Consider the following 19,586-nt stretch of genomic DNA (forward strand, 5'->3'; position numbering starts at 1 on the left):
ATACATGGTTCAGTCAGTTTCCTAAAATTATGGCTTTCAACTGAGGCTCCTTTCAGTCTTGTGAGTTGCTGTTAATAAGGTTTATTTGGCCTTCAGCAACTTGTAGATTTTTAGTGAGCAGAAGATGATTTTTTTTTTAATTAAGACAGTCACAGTTGTAGTCACATAGGGTTGAACTTTCTAAAACTTCCTGAGGTAATAAATTATTTGACTGTAAAGTACTGCAAGTAGAAGTAGACCCTAATAAGGTTCATACACACTGGCTTTGTACACATAAGAGCTGAGCTGGCATGTTCCCTTTGTTCTCCATTAATTTTGCACCCTATTTTTGTTTGTTTTGCTTTTGTAAGTAGATTTAATAATAAATGGATCTTTTGAACTTGAAAAAAAACTGCCAAACGTTAAAAAGAATATAGCAATTTAAGATAAAAAATTTCTTTTTGAGCTAGCAATTACAAGGATTTTTTTTGCTTGTAAATTTTTGCTTGCAGGTTTTTTTTTTCTTTGAGAATGAGAATGGGTTTGAAAAATTGTGAAAACTTTGAATTAATTAAAATTGCTTTATTATATACTTGACTTTCAGAAGATGGGTCAATGTTGGTAAGACATATGGCAGGCTACTATAGGCTACTAATTGTCAAACAAATAGTTGACATGGAAGAGTATGTTTTAATAAAGTTTTATTATCCAAAACTTTATTTTTCTTTTTTAAAAATTATGTGCATTTGGTGTGTGTGTGCATGTGATTGCAGTACCTGTGAAAGACGGGGCATTGGAGTCCCCCTACAGCTGGAATTATAGATGACTGTGTTGCCCAACATGGGCATCTGAATTCTGCATGAACAGTATGTGCCAATAACTGCTAAGCCATCTCTCCAGGTCTTCTTTCAAGGCTGTAAGTAAAATGTGCTACCTATGTATTATCTGCTTAGTTGGGGAAGAAATATGTTACTGTTAACAAACCACACTGGACTGAATGATATTTTCAAGTATATTCTCAAAATTGAGAGCTAAAAATCTTAATTTATGATTAATTATGAAAGGACATCTCTAGTTAATCTTCTTTTAGCTTATCATTTTTTAGTAAGAGGTTATTGTAACCAGAAACATACTTGGTAGAGGACATTTCTACTAGAAAGTATGTAAAAATGTTAAATACAATGATGCAAGATATCAGTTAAAGTTGTATAAAGATTCCTAACTTAAAATGCATATATTTAATAGTATATATTAGTAAATAAATGCATATATGATTGTTTTGCCTGCATGTATGTCTATGTACCATGTTTGTGCCTGGTATTGTGGAGGCCAGAAAAAGAAGTTGGATCCCATGAAACTGGAGTTACAGATGGTTTTAAGTCACCATGTGAGTACTGGGAATTGAACCTGGGACTTCTACAAGAACAAATGCTCTTAATGGCTGAGCCATCTCTCCAGCCCCTATTACCCACTTACATTTTATTTATGTTATTTTTCTTGCTCATAAATAAAAAAGTGACTAACTTTATTAGTAGTGTATACTAACTATGCAAAACCATGATCTCACTGTGACATTTTCATATATGCATATTATATACCCTGATCAGACACAAATTCCATTACTCTTCCTATCTTCCCTCTTCCTGGTGTCCGCCTTCTTCTCCAATATTACTCATCTACTTCCATATCTTTTTCTCCACACTTGATTACAAACAAGTCAATTTTACATGTCTTCTATGGTTCTCATTCCAGTGATATCTGTCAAGGCTTTCCTGTTCAAGATACTGTATCTAATTAGTTTACTTTTTTGAGACAAGGTTTCACTATATAGCCTGGATATCCTGAACTCACTATAGACCAGGCTGGCCTTAAACTCACAGGAGTCTGCCTTTGCCTCCAGACTGCTGGAATTAAAGGTGTACATGTACCACTACAACCAACTCTATCTGAAAATTCTATATCGTAACATTTTTAATCACATGACATATTAATAATTTTTCTTTATTTGGGTGATTTATCTTTTAATCTTGAGCATATATTGAAAGTAGTCTAAAGGCCGAGAAAAAGGCAGAATTTCTAGAGTGCTATCTGTATGAGTCTATATCAGCACAAAATCTTATCTCTTTGCTATTAAAAATCATATAGTGATTATTATTATCAATTAGCTACTACCAATCAAAAGTAGGTGTGGATATACATAAAAACCATAACACTAGAAAATGCAAATATGAGTTCATATTCACTTAAATTCAGAAGAACAAAATACCCATTAATTGTGGATAAATAGCTTTTTGACTAAATTTTAAGTAAACAGTACTTGACCTCCATGTAAAATTATAACTATAAACCATCTATAAATAGAAGTACTAAAAATCTCAATTTTAAAAGCACAGATACAATTTCAAAGCAATAAACCACATTTCTTCAATTCAGATTATTCACTAATATAGAATAGATTTTTCCATTCTCTCTAAACATTATTCCCAATAAGTCTTAGGTATCAATATAAAAGGAATGAGTAGCAATTTCAGGAAGGCTTTCTGGACTCATTTATTAAATAGGAATGATTTAGGGTATCTCAAAACTCTGAATATAAACTTGATAACCAGGTCTTAGGGATGCAGTGACAGAGGAAAAGAGGAACAGTTTCCAAAGCAACAATAAAACTACTCAAAATGTTTCAAAGTAGATATCACAATCCTAAAATCAAAGCCATTATTTGTAAATACATTCTAAATACTATGATGTTATTCAAAATCCTTACCATACAGGTTACTTGCTTAAAAGAAAAAATGGAAAAGATTACTGTTAAACATTAGAATAAAGGGGACAATGGCAGAGATGGTCCCAGCTGCCTTCTCTTTTGCTCCATGTATGCTTCCTCTACCACAATACTGAATCTGTAACAATCTACCACCACAATCATGGGGTATGAGGGATTTTCTTTGTCTTCAAACATATAACCTCCACATCTTAAGAACTCATGTCACAAAGATGAAAGGTCTAAGAATATCCTATAATAAAGGGCATTACTTGTAATTCCAAGGTAAGCAAAACAGCAGGAATTTTTGTTATAATTAAAGCTTAACAAATGTCAGCACATACAGTAGTACTGTATATAACCTGAAAGGCAGTGAATCTACAACTAAATAATAGGTTATTTTAATGCCCTGGAAGTTTGAAGAGTACTTTTTACATCATTTAGCTGTGATTCTTAAAATTGTGATATTAAAAAAAAAGCCAGCATTATTTCTACCTTATGAATGTAGAAGCTCAGACAAGACTAATCTGTATCAAGATTAACAAGATCCTCATCTGTATCTTATTCCTCTATGTACCACCCTGCCAGGACATATAGTAATAATCTATTATAATCCAATGGATATAAATCCAATCCATCTCTCCAGTGAAATAGTAAGTTTACAGAATCTTACAGTCGACTTTGTGGAACATATTTTAGAAATCAAACTATATTTATATTTGTACTTGTCCTAAATGTAAAACACCAATTTGTCAGAGCAAAAACTCTCTTCTGGCTTTTACATGATTTTTGGAGATCCAAGCTCAGGTTTTCAGGTTTGCACTCCAAGTGCTTCTACCTGAATATGCATCTTCCTGGTCCATGGAAACATTTATCTTCTGTTAATACCTCTTTAGTCAGAGACTGAACAGCTAAATTAAAAGCTTCTAGGTTCTGATTAGATACATTTTGCCTAACATTTTAACCTATAACATGTGGGTGTATTCAATATGAAAGATTAGAAAACTTACCTCACAGTCAGTGCATTTACTTGTGGTGTATTCTTGAGATGCTAACAGGCACAGTTCACAAAAGGCATGCCCACATGGAAACTCGTGGTGGTGACCTATTGATGAAATTTCACCAATAAAAAATTCTACAATTTGTAGATTAGAGAATAGTTACCCCATCAAAAGGCAAATTAAAAAGGTATGCTATTATATATAAAAGATCTCTAGTTCAGTTAGATTGGCTGACTTATTAAACAACATTTAGGAGGTCAAAAGGAGGGACAAAAATCAGGAAGTAAAATCATGCAGAGCTATATAATATTTGCATGAATCCAGATAGTTTTGAACCTATACATCTATGAATCTGCCATATCTTACAATCATACAAAGTACTCTGATATATTTCATTTGACTTTTGTAAATATGTCTAATTGGGTGCAAATATTGTGTCCAATCTACAGATAGGAAAATACGCTGGTAATTTGGCTAATTAAAATGTTTAATCCAAACCATAACCTTCTGTATCCAAATACAATCTTCATTCTGTTTGATAATACTAGCCTATATTTCCTATCTTATGAAAGGGTTAGGGAAGGCTGAAGTGAAACACTGGTAAGAATTCTCTCATAGTAATCTACGATGTTAGCAAGGATGGAAACCAGGGTAGAAACCACGTTATGTCCCATATTAAGAATATTTTTGCAAACCTAGCATTTGTGAAAAGTACCATAACCTTGACTGAAAATAAAATATCAAGATTTGAATGTGACCTAGCAAGACAGCTCACTGGGTAAGGGTGTTTGCTGCTAAGCCTGGTTGTGGTACCTGACTTTGATCTCCAGAACCTACAAGATAGAAGAATATGGACTCCTGCAAGTTTTCTTCTGGCTTTCAAATGCATACATGTGTGCATTAACACACACATATACACAAACTAAATATATTAAATATTTTTTAAAAAATTTAAATGTATTAGGTAGACTTTGAAGCTTAACATAATAAACTTTAAACAATTATATAACTTTAAAATAAAGTGATATCTTTTTGTTAGTGTATGTGTGTGAATATTCACCTGTGTGTACATGTAGAGGCTAGAGGACAACCTTGAGTCCTGTTCCTCAGAAGTAGTCCACTTTGTTTTCTGAGGGTCATCCACTGGCTTGAAGCATATCAAATAGGCTAGGATGGCTGGCAAGTAAATCCCAGAGATTTATCAGTTTCTGCCTCCCCATAAGTTACAAACAGGTGGCAACTTTTTCCTCAGGCACCAGGCACACATGGGATGTACAGATATACATGCAGGCAAAACACCCTTATACACCAAAACAAAGTTGTTTTATAAAGGAAACTAAAGTTAGTAATGTTTTGCTAGAACACATTTATAGGATTCTTGCTAAATTATAATAATTTCATTAATTTAACTTTTTAGAAGAGTATTTTAATTTTTAGCAAACTGAAATTTGGTACAAATTTGGTTAAATTGCAGGGTTAATATTCCTAAGTCAATAAAAATTTTCAACTGTTTTAATAAAATTTCTGATATTGTACAAGTTGACTTGTAGCACACTTCAGCTTACAAAGTATTAACTAATTCTTCGGTTAAGTTACTAAATCTTACAAATGCACAGACAAACCACTGGCTTTAGGTTATGTTCAAGAACCCTTTTTTTAAAAAATAATTTTCATTTTAAAATGGAGATTTTTCTGCTTAACAGAAACAGTGATATAAACTCCAAATAAGGCCAGACCTAAAGGTAGAAGCCTGTAATTCCAACTACTTAGGGGGGCTGGACCAAGAGCAGCTAGTTTGCCCAGCATGTACAAGGATCTGGGTTCACTAACTAGTACTGCAAAACAAATACCTCTAAAGAGATATTGCTCCCCCTGAAAATACAACTAGCTTTTTCTGCAGAAGGTTCTGTCTCCTAAATGGTGTCCATCTTGAAAGAGCCCACTGACCTTCACTTTTAAAGTATAAACATTAAACAGATAAGAGTAAAACTTTTCAGTCATTCCAGGAGTTTTGATTCAATATCTTATACTTGTTAAAATACCAGGTAAAATAACTTATACCTGTTAAAATAATGTAAACTACTCAAGTTTCATTAAAATAACTCGAACTTAAAAATTCATTTTGTAGCCGGGCAGTGGTGGCACATGCCTTTAAGCCCAACACTTGGGAAGCGGAGGCAGGCGGGCAGATCTCTGAGTTCGATGCCAGCCTGCCTGGTGTACAGAGTGAGTTCCAGGACACCTACCTAGAGAAACCCTGTCTCGAAAAACCAAACCAAACAAATAAACAAAAGGAAAGTAAATAAAAAGGGGAAAGAAGAGAAAATTCATTTTGAAGATTGTAAATGATCTCAATAAGAGCATGGTGAATAAAGGCAAAAACTCTGTACTGCCTCAAGAATCAAAAACAATATCCCAAGATTCACAAAAGGAACTATAGTTTCTCCAGCAGGGCTTTAAGGTAAATTGGGCCTTTTTATCCATCTAAGAACTTTTCGGTCTACTTATCATTCCTACAAGCAAAACTGTAAAACTACCCAGGAAAATCAAGTTTTATTTCTTCCTGATCACAAGATCATGAGACATTTCTTTCTTTCCTCTTTGAAGGAGGAATAAATCCGAATATCATGGTTGAGGAGGGTGACTCCATTTAATAAGTACCCTACTTCCTCACCGGCTGTTTCATGAACCTATCAACTTAGCGAAGTAAGAGCAAAGTGCCCGAGACTTGGCAGAGCTGAACTTCTCACATCTCTGTCTCCATCTTCCTGGGTCTGTGCAGAGAACCTTGGAGGGCCCAACCGCGCACACGGCATGGCCCGAAGCCATGGCCGGGGTCACACACCCTCGCGGCCTGACCCTCCCACAGGGCAGCTCCCACAGGGACACCCCGCCAGCCCCAGGCTCCTCACCAGAGGCAACGGACACCTTCCTTCCACACCGAGTGCACTGGCACCCCGAAGCACCCTGCGCTCCACTCTTACTCCCCACTAGGTGACAGGAAGCCAGCCCAGTCGACGAAGCCTCTGCCGCCATGGCTCCGCTCAGAGCTGAAGAGTAGCAGCACGTGCAAGTCCCAGAAGTCCTTGCGGCGAGGGCCAATCACAGGACTCTGGTGGCCATAGGTAGCCAATCAGGAGGCAGAGAGACTAGGCCCCACCCCCACCCACCCTCCCCCAGGTTGCTCCGGATGTGGTGCTGGGCTTTCGGTTTTATCCTGGACGCCCGTGTTCCGGAAAGAGGCTTCGAGTTGAGTTTACTTTCCAAGTCTTACCCAGGAGCCACCGCGTTACACCTTTCATCAACTCGACTTTGGGCTTTGTGTATTGTGATTACATCACGGGGGCGAGGGGGACCTCAAGTATCTGGTCTTTGGAACAAGAGGCGCCTTTTCCATCTGCTCTGGGTCAGGGCAGCAATCTCTGTCATAACTTGGTACCAGTTGTTGTGGAGAAGTCAATTAACTACCCTTGTGAGAGAACCAATTAATTCCAAACAAAGGGATGCTCCATACTAGCAGCTGCTGAGCCTCATCTGCAAGTCACTATCCTGGGAGACATCAGGGATGCTAAGAATTTGCAAACGAATAGATTTCTGTTTGGGAGACATGTAGCTAGAATTTTGTGAAGACATGGAAGCGATTTGATTTACAGTGGTATGAAACGTCTTCCTAGACATTGTAAGATTTTCCCCAGATCCTAAAATCCCACTAATACTACAGGAGTGAACAGGAGGTAAGAATTCTGGGGAGAAAGAAGGAGACACTTTTAGCAAGGAGGTACAGAGGCTGCTAAGGATTTAATTTGTAAATCATTGAGAGAGAGTATTAGTTTCCCTAATGTGGGATTTTGGTGGGGGAGGGTGGAGGGCTGAAGAATTTTGAAACATCCTGAATATTGGACTTTGCCCTTTACTCTGGAAAGCACGGGAATGACTTTGTGAACAAAGAATGAAAGAATCCGACAGCTGAGTGATGGTAGTATTTCAGAAGACGCGCCTGAAAGTGTCAGGTCCAACTCAGCTGTTAAGAATAAAGCCCGTGCATATTGTTTCTCTTCCCTGCTCTGTATTGTATATGTGATTGTATTTTTTTAAATTGTGTTCAGAGGTACACACATTCTAGAACAGAAATTGTCATTTTTATAGTTTTTTTTGTTTGTTTTTGTTTGTAAAACACTTTTGTACCTTGAATTTGGTGTATGTATATTGAAACATCGTAAAAGTAAATGTACCTCAGTATCTAAAGGTGTATCATCAACTTCTTAATTATTGCTTTTTTTTTTAGACTGCCTTTTGAAAATAGTGAGCAATGTTTACAGGTATGAAAATGAGTTGACTTTTACTAATTGAGAAATTTTAAGATGGACTGATTTAAAAAGTTTAAAGGCATACTCCCACTGAAAAATCCTTACACCTTGTTACCTTTAGGAGGAAAGATGAATGTTTCATTCTCCCATCCAATAGTTTTTACTGACTCATGATGGAACTTAAGGTGCTTCCTAATACTAATCAAGTTAGTATCTTATATAGCATGTTGATTACGCTTACCTGTAAAGAAGTTTAGTCTTTCCCTCTCATCTTCCCCTTCCTCTTTATCAGCTTGTCGTGTCTTTTCAGCCTTTGTAGGTTGTCAGCATGTAGTATTAGTCTGATTTTGCCTTTTGCTTTTTGAGTCAGAGTCTAACTACATTTTCCCAGGCTGGTTTCAAACTTCAGGACTCAGGTGATCTCTCATTTAAGCTTCCAGAGTTGCTGGGGCAACCGGCACACACACCACTGTATATACACACTATGTAGTAGTATAATTTGAATCTCATTGCATAGAGATTCATTTTGGCCAAAATATGAATATCTGAGGTAGTACTATACAGTGGTTCTTTGGAATATCAGTGGCACTCTGAATATCATCAAGCATGGTGCAGAGAATTATACCCTTGGAAATCTCAGAAACTGAACAATCTTGAATAAATTAGGACTTAGCCACCATGTGGGTGCTGAAACTCAAACCCCAATCGTCTTCAAGGTCAGTATGTGCTCTTACCTGTAGCCTTCTCTCCAGTCCCTTTTTTAATATTTTGAACACATTGTATACTATATCCTTTAAATTCTTTTCTGCTGAGGAATCTAATTCTATAAATTTTTATTTTTGCTGATTTTCATGCACAATGACTTATTTTGTATTGGATTGTAATTTTGTATTGAAAGTACGTACGTTGGAATCTTGTGAGGCTTCTATAAAAAAATTCATTTCTCTCTAAGTTTTATTGCTTTTCCCCCTTGGAACCCCAGGGTATTGTGTATTTAAGATCACTTGTTTGTTTGTCGATACAGGTGTTACTATATATCTCAGGCTGGCCTAGAACATGCACTGGATTTCAGACTGATTCCCTACTCATGTTCCTCCTCCCTGTACTGTAGGGTAAAAGGGTCAGGAAAAGAACACCCTGACCCTGACTTAACCCCCCAAGTCCAGGACCAGGGCCAAGAAACAGAACCCACCAATTCCTGAATGTGCCCCAATATTAGGTCACATCATCTCTTCTTTCCCAGGCCACACTGGAAAGCTCCGCCCTGTACCCCAACTCCACCTCCAAGAAACCCTATATAAACCCTGTGTTCTGTCCAGTTCTCTGCTGCTTCTCACCCCCTCCTGAAGCAGCCACCCTCCTGGGGTTTTCCCTCACAATAAATCTCTCATGTGAGGTTTGTTGTGTAGTGTGATTTGTGGTTTTCCTGGGCTCCTGATTGCCAGGATACCACTCAGAGCAAAGCTGTAACACTTCTGTAGGGAAGGCCTCTCCCTACAGAGCTGCAACATTTACATGTTTCTTCCAAGTACTGAAATCACAGGTGTATGTCACCAACCCTGATACTCTACAAACTCTTTCTCTGTCTCTGTCTTCTTATGTCTCTGCCTCTCCTTTGCCTCTCCCTTCCTTTGGCTGTTGGTTTTGTCTGTAACATAACTTTGTGTTTACCATTTTTACTAAAGTATCAGGAGTAACTTATTATTATAAATATACAGCATATACTTCATGTCAATTTAATACTATTGTTATACTTACAGACAGGGTTTCTATGCACCACTAGGTGATAGGAGGTAGGGAGAACATACCAACAAAATGCACCAGATGGCAGCGGACTCCTAGGATTTGCAGTTGCTACTTGGTCTCTGAAGGGGAGTATATGGTATGAAAAGGTACAAGCTTGAATGCATGAAATGCTCAAAGGAATACTATAAATATGCACAATTACAGGCTATTTTCCATATACAACTGGCAGAAGGTAGAATCCACTACTCTTTCCAGAATTGATAGGCTTTTCTTTCTTAAAAACTAAAAGGGGGTTGAGACTGCAAACCCCTTCAGCTCCTTCAGTGCTTTCTCTAGCTCCTCTACTGGGGACCCTGTGCTCAGTCCAACAGATGGCTGAGAGATTTATTGTGAGAATAGGTGGTAGAATAGGAAGAACCTTTAGAAATCCCCAGACCTTCTACAAATAAACTTTTTGTTTAGGGTAATGAATCTAAGAGCCCCGGGTATTCTTCTGATCTCTAAACTGCTTGATGTTCTTCCTGTCTTCTTTTTTATTTTTATTTTTACTTCCAGAAAACTCTGCTTAGGGAATTATAAGAGAGGTAACATGGATAAGTGGCTGGATGATATAGCTGCTTGAGGAAGAGTTAGGAGAGCTAGGAGGGTTTTTTTTTTTTTTCATCTACCTTGCTTTTTAATTTTTTTCCCTTTTTCATTAGATATTTTCTTTATTTACATTTCAAATGTTATCCCCTTTCCTCCCCCTCCCAACCCCCCTATCCCATCCCCCACCCTCTCATCCACTCCCGATTCCCTGTCCTGGCATTCCCCTGGACCATTGAGCCTTCACAGGACCAAAGGCCTTTCCTCTCACTGATGTCCAACAAGGCCATCCTCTGCTACAGTTGTTACTGGAGCCATGGGCCCCTCAATGTGTACTCTTTGGTTGGTGGTTTAGACCCTAGGAGCTCTGGAGGATCTGGTTGGTTTATAGTGTTGTTCCTCCTATGAGACTGCAAACCCCTTCAGCTCCTTCAGTCCTTTCCCTAGTTCCTCCATTGGGGATCCTGTGCTCAGTCCAATAGATAGCTGTGAGCATCCACTTCTGTATTTGTCAGGCACTGACAGAGCCTCTCAGGAGACAGTTCTAACAAGCTGCTGTCAGCAAGCACTTCTTGGCATCCACAATAGTGTCTTGGTTTGGTGACTGTATATGGGATGGATCCCCAGGTGGGGCAGTCTCTAAATGGCCTTTCCTTCAGTCCCTGCTCCACACTTTGTCTCTATATCTCCATGGGTATTTTGAACCCCCTTCTATGAAGAACTGAAGTATCCACACTTTTCCTTCTTCTTTAGCTTCATGTAGTCTGTGAATTTATTTTGGGTATTCCAAACTTTAGGGTTAATATCCACTTATCAGTGAGTGCATACAATGTGTTCTTTTGTGATTTGGTTACCTCATTCAGGATAATATTTTCTAGTTCCGTCCATTTGCCTAAGAATTTCATGAAGTCATTGTTTTTAATGGCTGAGTATTATGATGATTTAACGAAGATAGCCAGGGCTGTGTTACCCCTCCTTAAGAAACTGTCACTCACCTTGAGCTCTGGAAAGTTCTAGTCAAAACCTGGGGAAGTGATTTTGCATGGCCCAAGGACGTCCCCCTGTGAGCCATTTGCAGGGCAGCAAAGTCTTGGCATCCACATATGCCCCTTTTGATATCCCTGCAGAACTCTAACAGTGCAGTCTCTGCAGTCCCTTTTGCAATTTATTCTCTGGGGGGAAACCTCCTGCCTGTCACCATCAGGGTAAATGGGTATAAATGGGTTGGAAACACAAGAGCACCTCAAGCTTGAACATGGCCAGCAGAGGATGGCGGCATTGGTGCACTCAGAATCCATGTTACAGATGCTTGACGCCCTCAGGTGGAAACCAAGATTGAGCACCACTGTCCTTTAGTAGATGTCCTGGTGCTCGATGACATCTGCCTGTGTCCTGCTCTGAAAGAGCCCTGTGTTACAAAGTGCAGATTTCATGTCTTTACATTTCTATAGTCCACAATCATTTCTTTAGCTCCCTCCATTTCAAAGCATCCATTTACTGTCTCATGTTTCCTAGTTGACTGGGTTTGTTTACAAAGAGGTAAATTATTACCATTAGGAAGCCTCAGAAGGGTGGAGTCTATCTAAGCCCAGGCCACGAACCTTCTCTGTTGTATGTGAGCAAAAAAGGGTATATTTGGGGTTTACCTTTTTTCTATTGTTTAAAAAATTAAATTTACTTTTGTCAATCAATAAGAAATAAAAGTTGTATAGGTCACAAATATGAAACATTTCATGAATGTGCATGGCATCCTGCTATGAGGATTCATAACCTCTTCTGTGGAGTTCCAATGTTAATGCTGAAGCGCTAGGGTTGACTTTCAATAGAAAATAGCTTCTTGTCTGAGCCGAGTCTCCAATGCTCCCGTCCATCCTAGAGTGCCAGGCATTCCTCCCAGTGGGTGTGTCCCTGTCTCTGAGCACACATGCCTACAGTGCACACCTGCAGTTCAGTGCACACCGGCAGTGTGATGCACACCTGCCGCTTCTCCTCCCTGCCCTTCTCTATGGAGTGAAGGCTGTGCATCACCATGAAAGAATAACAACACTCCACCTCTCTCTCTTCATCCTGTTTCCTGGTGTCTATGGCTGCTCGTTTTGTTGTAAATACCATCCTTTCCGCCCAGCGCTAGTCATATGCCATTAAATTTGTTTTGCCAGTCCTAGCTAAGAGTGTGACAGAGCTGACATCAACTGTGACTTTAGCTACAAAGAGAAGATGAAGTTATGAAAGATTCCTTCAGACCTGCAGGGAGAAGTCTTATAGAAACATGTGATTCAGTCAGGATGAGGTGGCTGCGTCACAACATGATCAGGCTCACTACTGTCTTCCCAAGGCCAAAGGGGTTGTGTGTACATGTGTGTGTGTGTGAGTGTGTGTGAGCATTGAAGCAAGTGCCTCAAGCAGGTCAGGCATGGGTCCTATCACTAAGCTGCACCTCCAGCCTGGGAAGTGGGATTTTTATTTTTATTTATTTATGTTTGTTTTTGCCTTTGTTTTCCTTTTCCTTTTCTAGTGGTTCTCCTCTCATCTCCTCCCACCTCCTCCTTTTTATCTTAAAGACAAATAAAACATACTTGGATTGACAAAACTTTTCTAAAAACACCCATTCCTGTCTTCTCTGACCTATCTCATTTTCATGAAAACAGCGCCTGAATTCCCTACCTCAATCCTGTACTGTTCGCTAGCCGGCCAAGGCTCTTGAGTCTCCAGCTCTACCGGTCCACTTTCCCTACAGTTATCTCTGTCCTCGCTGGCATGCTTCATTCCAACACTCGATAAGGCTCTCTTCTGTCAGTGTTTGTTTCACATGGCTTAATAGTTTTTTGAGGCATGTTCCCAAAGATAGGGACCAGAAAAAAAAATCCAACCACAAGCCTCCTCCGGTGTTCCTCCTCCCATTCTGACTCCTCCCCCATTCTGACTCCTCCCCATTTGACTCCTCCCTGATCAGTCTTTCCTCCTTATTATCCTCACACTTATGCTTGTACCTGTCTTTATTTGTTTTACTTGCTGAACTTCATCCTATACCCAACCAAAATGTTCCACACAAGTTCTAACAGCTGTCACTCTACAACAGCTCCATTTGTTCCATCTGTTCCTGATACATCTGCAAAAAGCATCTTTTACATGCTATGGGAAAACTTTGGCTGCAGCAGACCTTCATCCCTTTCACCCCAGACCAGATACAGTTCTTGACATTACTTTTCTATTTTTCCCCGTTCCCTTCCTTTGATGCTCTGTAGCCCCCTGCTGCATCTGCTAGCTCATTTTGATGCAAAAGTCCTGGCTATGGGGCCAGTCACTGTCACCCTGAATTGACTCTATGCCCACTCTGTTCCTCCTTCTCCCTTAACCTTCCTGGAGAATCTTTCAGTCCTACTCTGTAACCAAATCATCTGCTTCTAGCCTTCCAACAAGTAATATCTAAGTTTCCTCAAGAATACAGATGGCAGTCACCTGATCCATTGCAGCTGAGTTTCCCCCTGCTATGTGACCTAGGACCCTTCTTTAATGGACTCAAATTCTACCCTTTCTGAGAAAGACATCAGCAGAAAACAGCTATAACACATATGCCCTATATGCTTTATATCCTCTCAGTGCATAGGTAACAGAATGCCTTCCTTGTCATGAGTAGACACGGTCCTGTCCAAGATCAGACCACACCTCTCTTTTGCCTCCTGTCTCTCTCTACAGGTGCCTTTTAATAATCTAACATTACTTCACTATGACTTGTCCTGAAATTCTCTTTCAAGGTTCAAGCCAAGGTCCCAGCTACATAGAGTCACCTCAGGTTTTGACGGATTTCCTCACACTCCACAGCTGACAATATCAAGTCGTATTCTCTGCTAGCTATAACAACTGAGGGTACCACTAACAGGACAGAATGGGACCAAGTGCATACATTTGATAAGGCTTGTAGGGACATGCCCTAGGAGATGTCCCTTTAAAAATTATTTCTGTTTTTATCTCTCTTAATAATTTTGATTTTTAACACTAAAATTAGCAAGTAACATATTTCCTCATGGAATTCCCTATGGACTGCTTTCATTGATCTTCCCTCCATCACCCAGTCCTCTGCCTCATCTTCCAGGCCTGCTCCTTGCTGGTACTCTCCCAGGAGTCACCATCCCACTGTAATGTCATATGTGTTCTATGACCTGTCCTTAAGTCCTGATAACCTTTTCAAAGACCACACACACACACACACACACACACACACACACACACACACGCACGCATGCACGCACGCATGCACACAAAGAAGGAAACTAGGATACAAATTAGAGGACATGTAGTGTTTGTCTTCCTGAGCCTGGGTTATCTCACTAAATAATATTTTCCAATCCCATCTATCTTTCTAGATATTATTTAAAGTTAAATTCCGTTCTGTTGGGAATATGTACCACATTGCATTATTCATTCATCTGTTGATGGACAGTTAGGCCGATTTCACTGCCTGATAGTGAACAGGACAGCAATAGACATGGTGTGCAAACATATCTGTAGTACAGACCTGTCTCTTTTCTCTGTGGCTATTGCTAGCAGCCCTGTCCTGACAATCTTTCACATCATCTTTTCCCATGTGAAGTGACTTTCTGTTCTTCTTAGCTATGACCCTTGATGTGGTGACTAGAGTTACCTTCTTGTGGGGGATCTTATTTCTGTCTCTGTTGGGTGTCTGTAAGCAGACACTCCACCCTCCCCAGGGACCAGCAGGCTGAGCGCAGGCCATGAATTTCTGCCTAACAATACTTTGGCTTATAAGAACTCTACTGTGACCCTTGACCTTCCTCCACCTTCAGCCTTGCCACTGAAGCTCTATCTCCTTGTACCTGACTGTCTGCTGTCATGTCCCCTGCCTGACAGGAAGTCTCCCTGATCATTCATGGCATGTTGTGTCTCTTCCTGCCCCTGCTGCACCCTGTCCTTGATTGATAGCTTCCTGGCAATCATGGCTTTTCTTTCCATCATTTCTCCTCTGTGGTGGACATCACCCTGGCAAGCATGGGGCTGTATGCCTCAGCTGACACTTGCTTTATCGAAAGGATGAAACTGAGACAAGAAACCCCACTTTGAAAACACAAAAGTGAAAACAAACACCAAGCAGAGAAACTCCCTGTAAGCTCTAGAACTGAAATGCAGTGCTCCATGAGATCTCAATTTATCTTCATAATGACTGGTTAAGAAGGGCTCAGTTCATTTTAAACGTGTAGGTGTCCCCCTTACATTTCTATTAGAACCTCTGAACTAAGAGGACAAAGTCCCTTCCTCTAGGTCCAATATGTCAGTGGATAGATCAGAAGGTAGGAATGGGGTCCTGAGTGAAAGGATCCCATTGATAGAACTGGTCGGAAGCAGAAAAATCAGCATCTAAGAAACAATGACGCCAAGCAGAAAATGAACTGCAGAGCAAGCAGGTCTGGCCTGGCCGGCAGCAGTCTGCAGAGAGGCTCTCGGAGAACAAATCATGGTTTGCTCTCTTCATGGTGGAGGGATGGCATTTTAAAGGTAAGATCATATAAAGCAAACAAGTATTAAAAGCTTTATTTAAGCTTGTAATTTGGGGAGGGAACTAGGCAGTAAGTTGTTCTAACCGGTTCGAAGGAGCCTGGAAGCACAAGTTTATCTAGAATCCAGGAATGTCACCTGGTTTGCAGAGGAGACAGAACTGGCTTTTCCAGGGAGGGGAGTCTCTCAGGAGACTGGGTCATTGCACAGCCACAGACAGAAACTGCTTTGCATGGCTGTTGTTCTTATGCACAGTTGTAAAACAGAATGCAACCCTGTGGGGTCATTTTCCATCCAAGGGCAAAAACTCCTCCCCTACTTGGTGAAACCCTGCTTCACTGGGTAAGCCACTGACCTCTAGAGGGCAACTCCCTTGACATGAGTGAGGGAAGGTTGAAGTGGCTGATGGGATCTGTTGTAGGCATTAGGTATTTAATAACAAATACTGATTTCTATTGTCCTTTATATGTTGTTGCTATAGGTGATTATTGTTATTATTGCTACTATATTTTATAGTGTTGGGCAATGGAATCCAGGGCTTTAAATATGATAGTGTAATATTCTACCATGAATACATCTCTGAGCAAATATATATATGGAATAAATTGTTTATATTGGTCCTACATTAGTTATAGGTAAAGGGTAGGGTGACGCACAACAGGGAATGCTCTGGGACAGAAGTGATGCATGGAGAGGACATCGTTGCTTCCAGACTGACTGTTTGTAAACAGGATACAGAGGCACCAAGAAGCAGAGTTAAGATTTTAACATACATTATTGAATGTGAATTGGTCTTTTGATAGCAGACTGTGATTTACTAACAGACTGACCTTATTTCTCACCCCCTGAAGATAGCCTCAGGATCTGGTAATTAAGTTTAGAACATCTTTGAAATATTATCATATCATAGTCACTCACTGGGATTCACACAGACACGTCACTCCGTGGTTAAGGGCAAACTGCTGTACTTGCTTTGGAGTCTTCTCGTCTCCTCGTCTTGATCTGAATCACCTACAGGTGACCTCCTCCTTTGTATAATCCTCCTTGTGGGAATCTGTTTAGTTGTATCCCCAGCAGACAGTTTCCTCCCATGCTGACTCCATATCCTTCATCACCACCTTAAGTGACTTAGAGCTAGCTTGACTGAGGAGCTCACCAGTCCTAGTCCACCAAGAGCCAAAGTGACTGTAACACATCGCCTGGATTTCGAGCCACCTCTGTGAATCAACTTTATCACCTCGCTTTCATGGAGCTCCAAGCTGTCACGTGATCTTAGAGACCGTAGGCTAAGGTGCTTCTTGGTTCTTCATCTCAGATGCAGTCCTGTTGCTTTCTCTAGGATTGGTCCATCTGTCCATACCCAGAATTCTCTCTGTTCCTGATAAGTGGGCTACTTCTCATTTTCCCCTTGACTTGTGTAAACAGGCTTACACCCTGACCCCATCCCAAGAGGATCTGTGCCTTGTAATACCATTTTAACTTCCCCTTTATTACAAATTATTTTATTTTCTCCTGCCCCTTCGCTGGAGAAGCAGGTGTGTGTGTGTGTGTGTGTGTGTGTGTGTGTGTGTATGTGTGTGTGTGTGTGTGTGTGTATGTGTGTGTGTGTGTTGGGAGGTGGGTAGGAGTAGGGTGTCATTTCCTTCCCCATGGATTCAGATTCTTGAGTCTGAATCCATGATCTCACAATACTAGGCAAGTGCTCTACCACTGAGCTACAGGCCCAGTTCTGTTCTGTGTTTTGGGCTCTATCTATCTATCTATTTTCCACATCTTTGCTGAGTGAGTGAAAATCTTTTGAGCCAGGCTTTGGGGGTCAGTACAGGTCTGTATCACAACTACTTGGGAGGCCAAGGTAGAAGGATTCTAAGTTGAAGACCTTCCTAGGCTCTCAAGTGAGTTCAAGGCCAACTTAGGCAACTTAGCACTATTGTACCTCAAAAGAAAAAGTAAAGATAGGACCAGGTATGTAGCTCTTAGTGTAACATACACATTTGATACTTGACAGAGCTTTCATATCCTAATAGGCAAGATATATATAATGTGTGTGTGTGTGTGTTATATATATGAATTGGTAGTTTATCTAAGTAGGAATTTGGCAATGTGTATCAAAAGCTTTGACAATTCTTTGGGGAGATGGCTAAGTCAGCAAAGCGGTTTCCTTGCAAGCATGAGGACATGAGTTTGATTGTCATATATAAAATCCCAGGTGTAGGGGCATGTCCTTGTAATCTCAGTGCTAGGGAGGAGGAGACAGGTAGATGTCTAGTAATGCTGGCAAAGGAGACTCAGTACTACCTTAGTGTTGAACTCCAGACCAATGAGAGGGCCTGACTCAAAGGAAGTAGATTGATTCCAGAGAATGACACACTAATACACACACACACACATACATATATACACACACATACATATATACACGCACACACTGAACTAAAAAAAGTTAATTAATTTCTTAATTTCATTTTTGAGAAATATATCTAAATAATCAATGGCATTGTTAAAGATTTAAAGACAAGACGAAGACATTTTTTTGTTTTTTGTTTGTTTGTTTGTTTGTTTGTTTTTGTTTTTTGTTTTTTTCTGAGACAGGGTTTCTCTGTGTAGCCCTGGCTGCCCTGGAACTCACTCTATAGACCAGGCTGATCTTGAACTCAGAGATCTGCCTGCCTCTGCCTCCCAAGTGCCGGGATTAAAGGCATGCAAAACCACTGTCCAGCAAGATGAAGACTTTTAAAGAAAAAAATAAAAATAAAGGAACATGTACTAGGAATCTAAATCCTTTCCCACTTGATCCTACCAAGTTAAATCTTAAGCACTGTGTCACATTGCTTGCTGTTTCGCATTGGCGCCTGTAGAACTAAAAGCTGCCAGTGTCTCAGCCAAGAACATGCAGGTGATCTGGCAGGGAAAAGAGGAAGACAGGTTCTTTTAGCTGAAGCTTGGAAGGCATCAGCTGCTTTCTCAGGGCTGGAACCAGGCCATTCTCACGATGTCCAAAACCCTGGAAAGTGTTTCCAGGTCACTGAACCACTGATAGAGATTAACTCTGTAATAACCTTTATTGTAACCAGAAATTAGACACCAGGAGGGCAGCTTTACCGTAGCTTGACATGCAATACACGCTGGACATTCTAGTCTGTTTACATAAACTTTAGTGATGAACCCTATTGCTAAAATTCCTTCTCAGCGGGGGATACATGACAACTTCTACCCCACCTCTTAGGTTGCAATGGCAAACTCATGTATGATTCTGCCCAAGTTCACTCCAAGGAACCGATGATTTTACTGGGTTTTCTTATAGATTGTAGGTAAGAAGTTATCTACAGGAGTTGGTGGCTTCTCCCTCAAAAGGCTCCAGTAAAAAGTCTTTACTCGGCAGGAATGATGGCTAGCCCAGAGTCTTGTAGATGGAATCCCTTCCCTCTGGTCTTCCGTGGTTCATATATTCTAGTCCCTCTGAGCCCACAAGCCCCATGCAATTAGGGGAGAGAGTTGCAAATAGTGGGTTCTATGGAGCAGCTGGTACTCTGGCTAGGGTCCTGGGACCCTCTTTCTTTCTCTATGAGGAAATGTAAACAGTCAACAAACCCAGCTGGGGTGATCTTAACAACCTGCACAGCTCTACTCCTGAAGATGGGGGTTATTTGGCTCAGAGGACAGTCCCAAACAACAGCACTCACTTCTTTCAAGTCC

The 19,586-nt window shown here is 40.3% G+C and overlaps 1 protein-coding gene across 2 annotated transcripts in view; it reads right to left on the minus strand.

Moving 5' to 3' along the window:
* The window catches only part of Rnf17 (ring finger protein 17), a 135,553-nt gene extending 128,776 nt beyond the window's left edge, over positions 1-6,777 (minus strand). For both annotated transcript variants that reach the window (XM_052191357.1, XM_052191356.1), the window contains exons 1-2: positions 6,654-6,777; positions 3,751-3,845 (exon numbers count right to left, since the gene is read on the minus strand). In XM_052191357.1, coding sequence (XP_052047317.1) covers positions 3,751-3,845; positions 6,654-6,777 — 219 coding nt within the window. The remainder of the gene's footprint in view (positions 1-3,750; positions 3,846-6,653) is intronic.
* Positions 6,778-19,586: the final 12,809 nt, after the last annotated feature.

The sequence above is a fragment of the Apodemus sylvaticus genome, chromosome 8 (assembly GCF_947179515.1).
Source record: "Apodemus sylvaticus chromosome 8, mApoSyl1.1, whole genome shotgun sequence".
NCBI lineage: Eukaryota > Metazoa > Chordata > Mammalia > Rodentia > Muridae > Apodemus > Apodemus sylvaticus.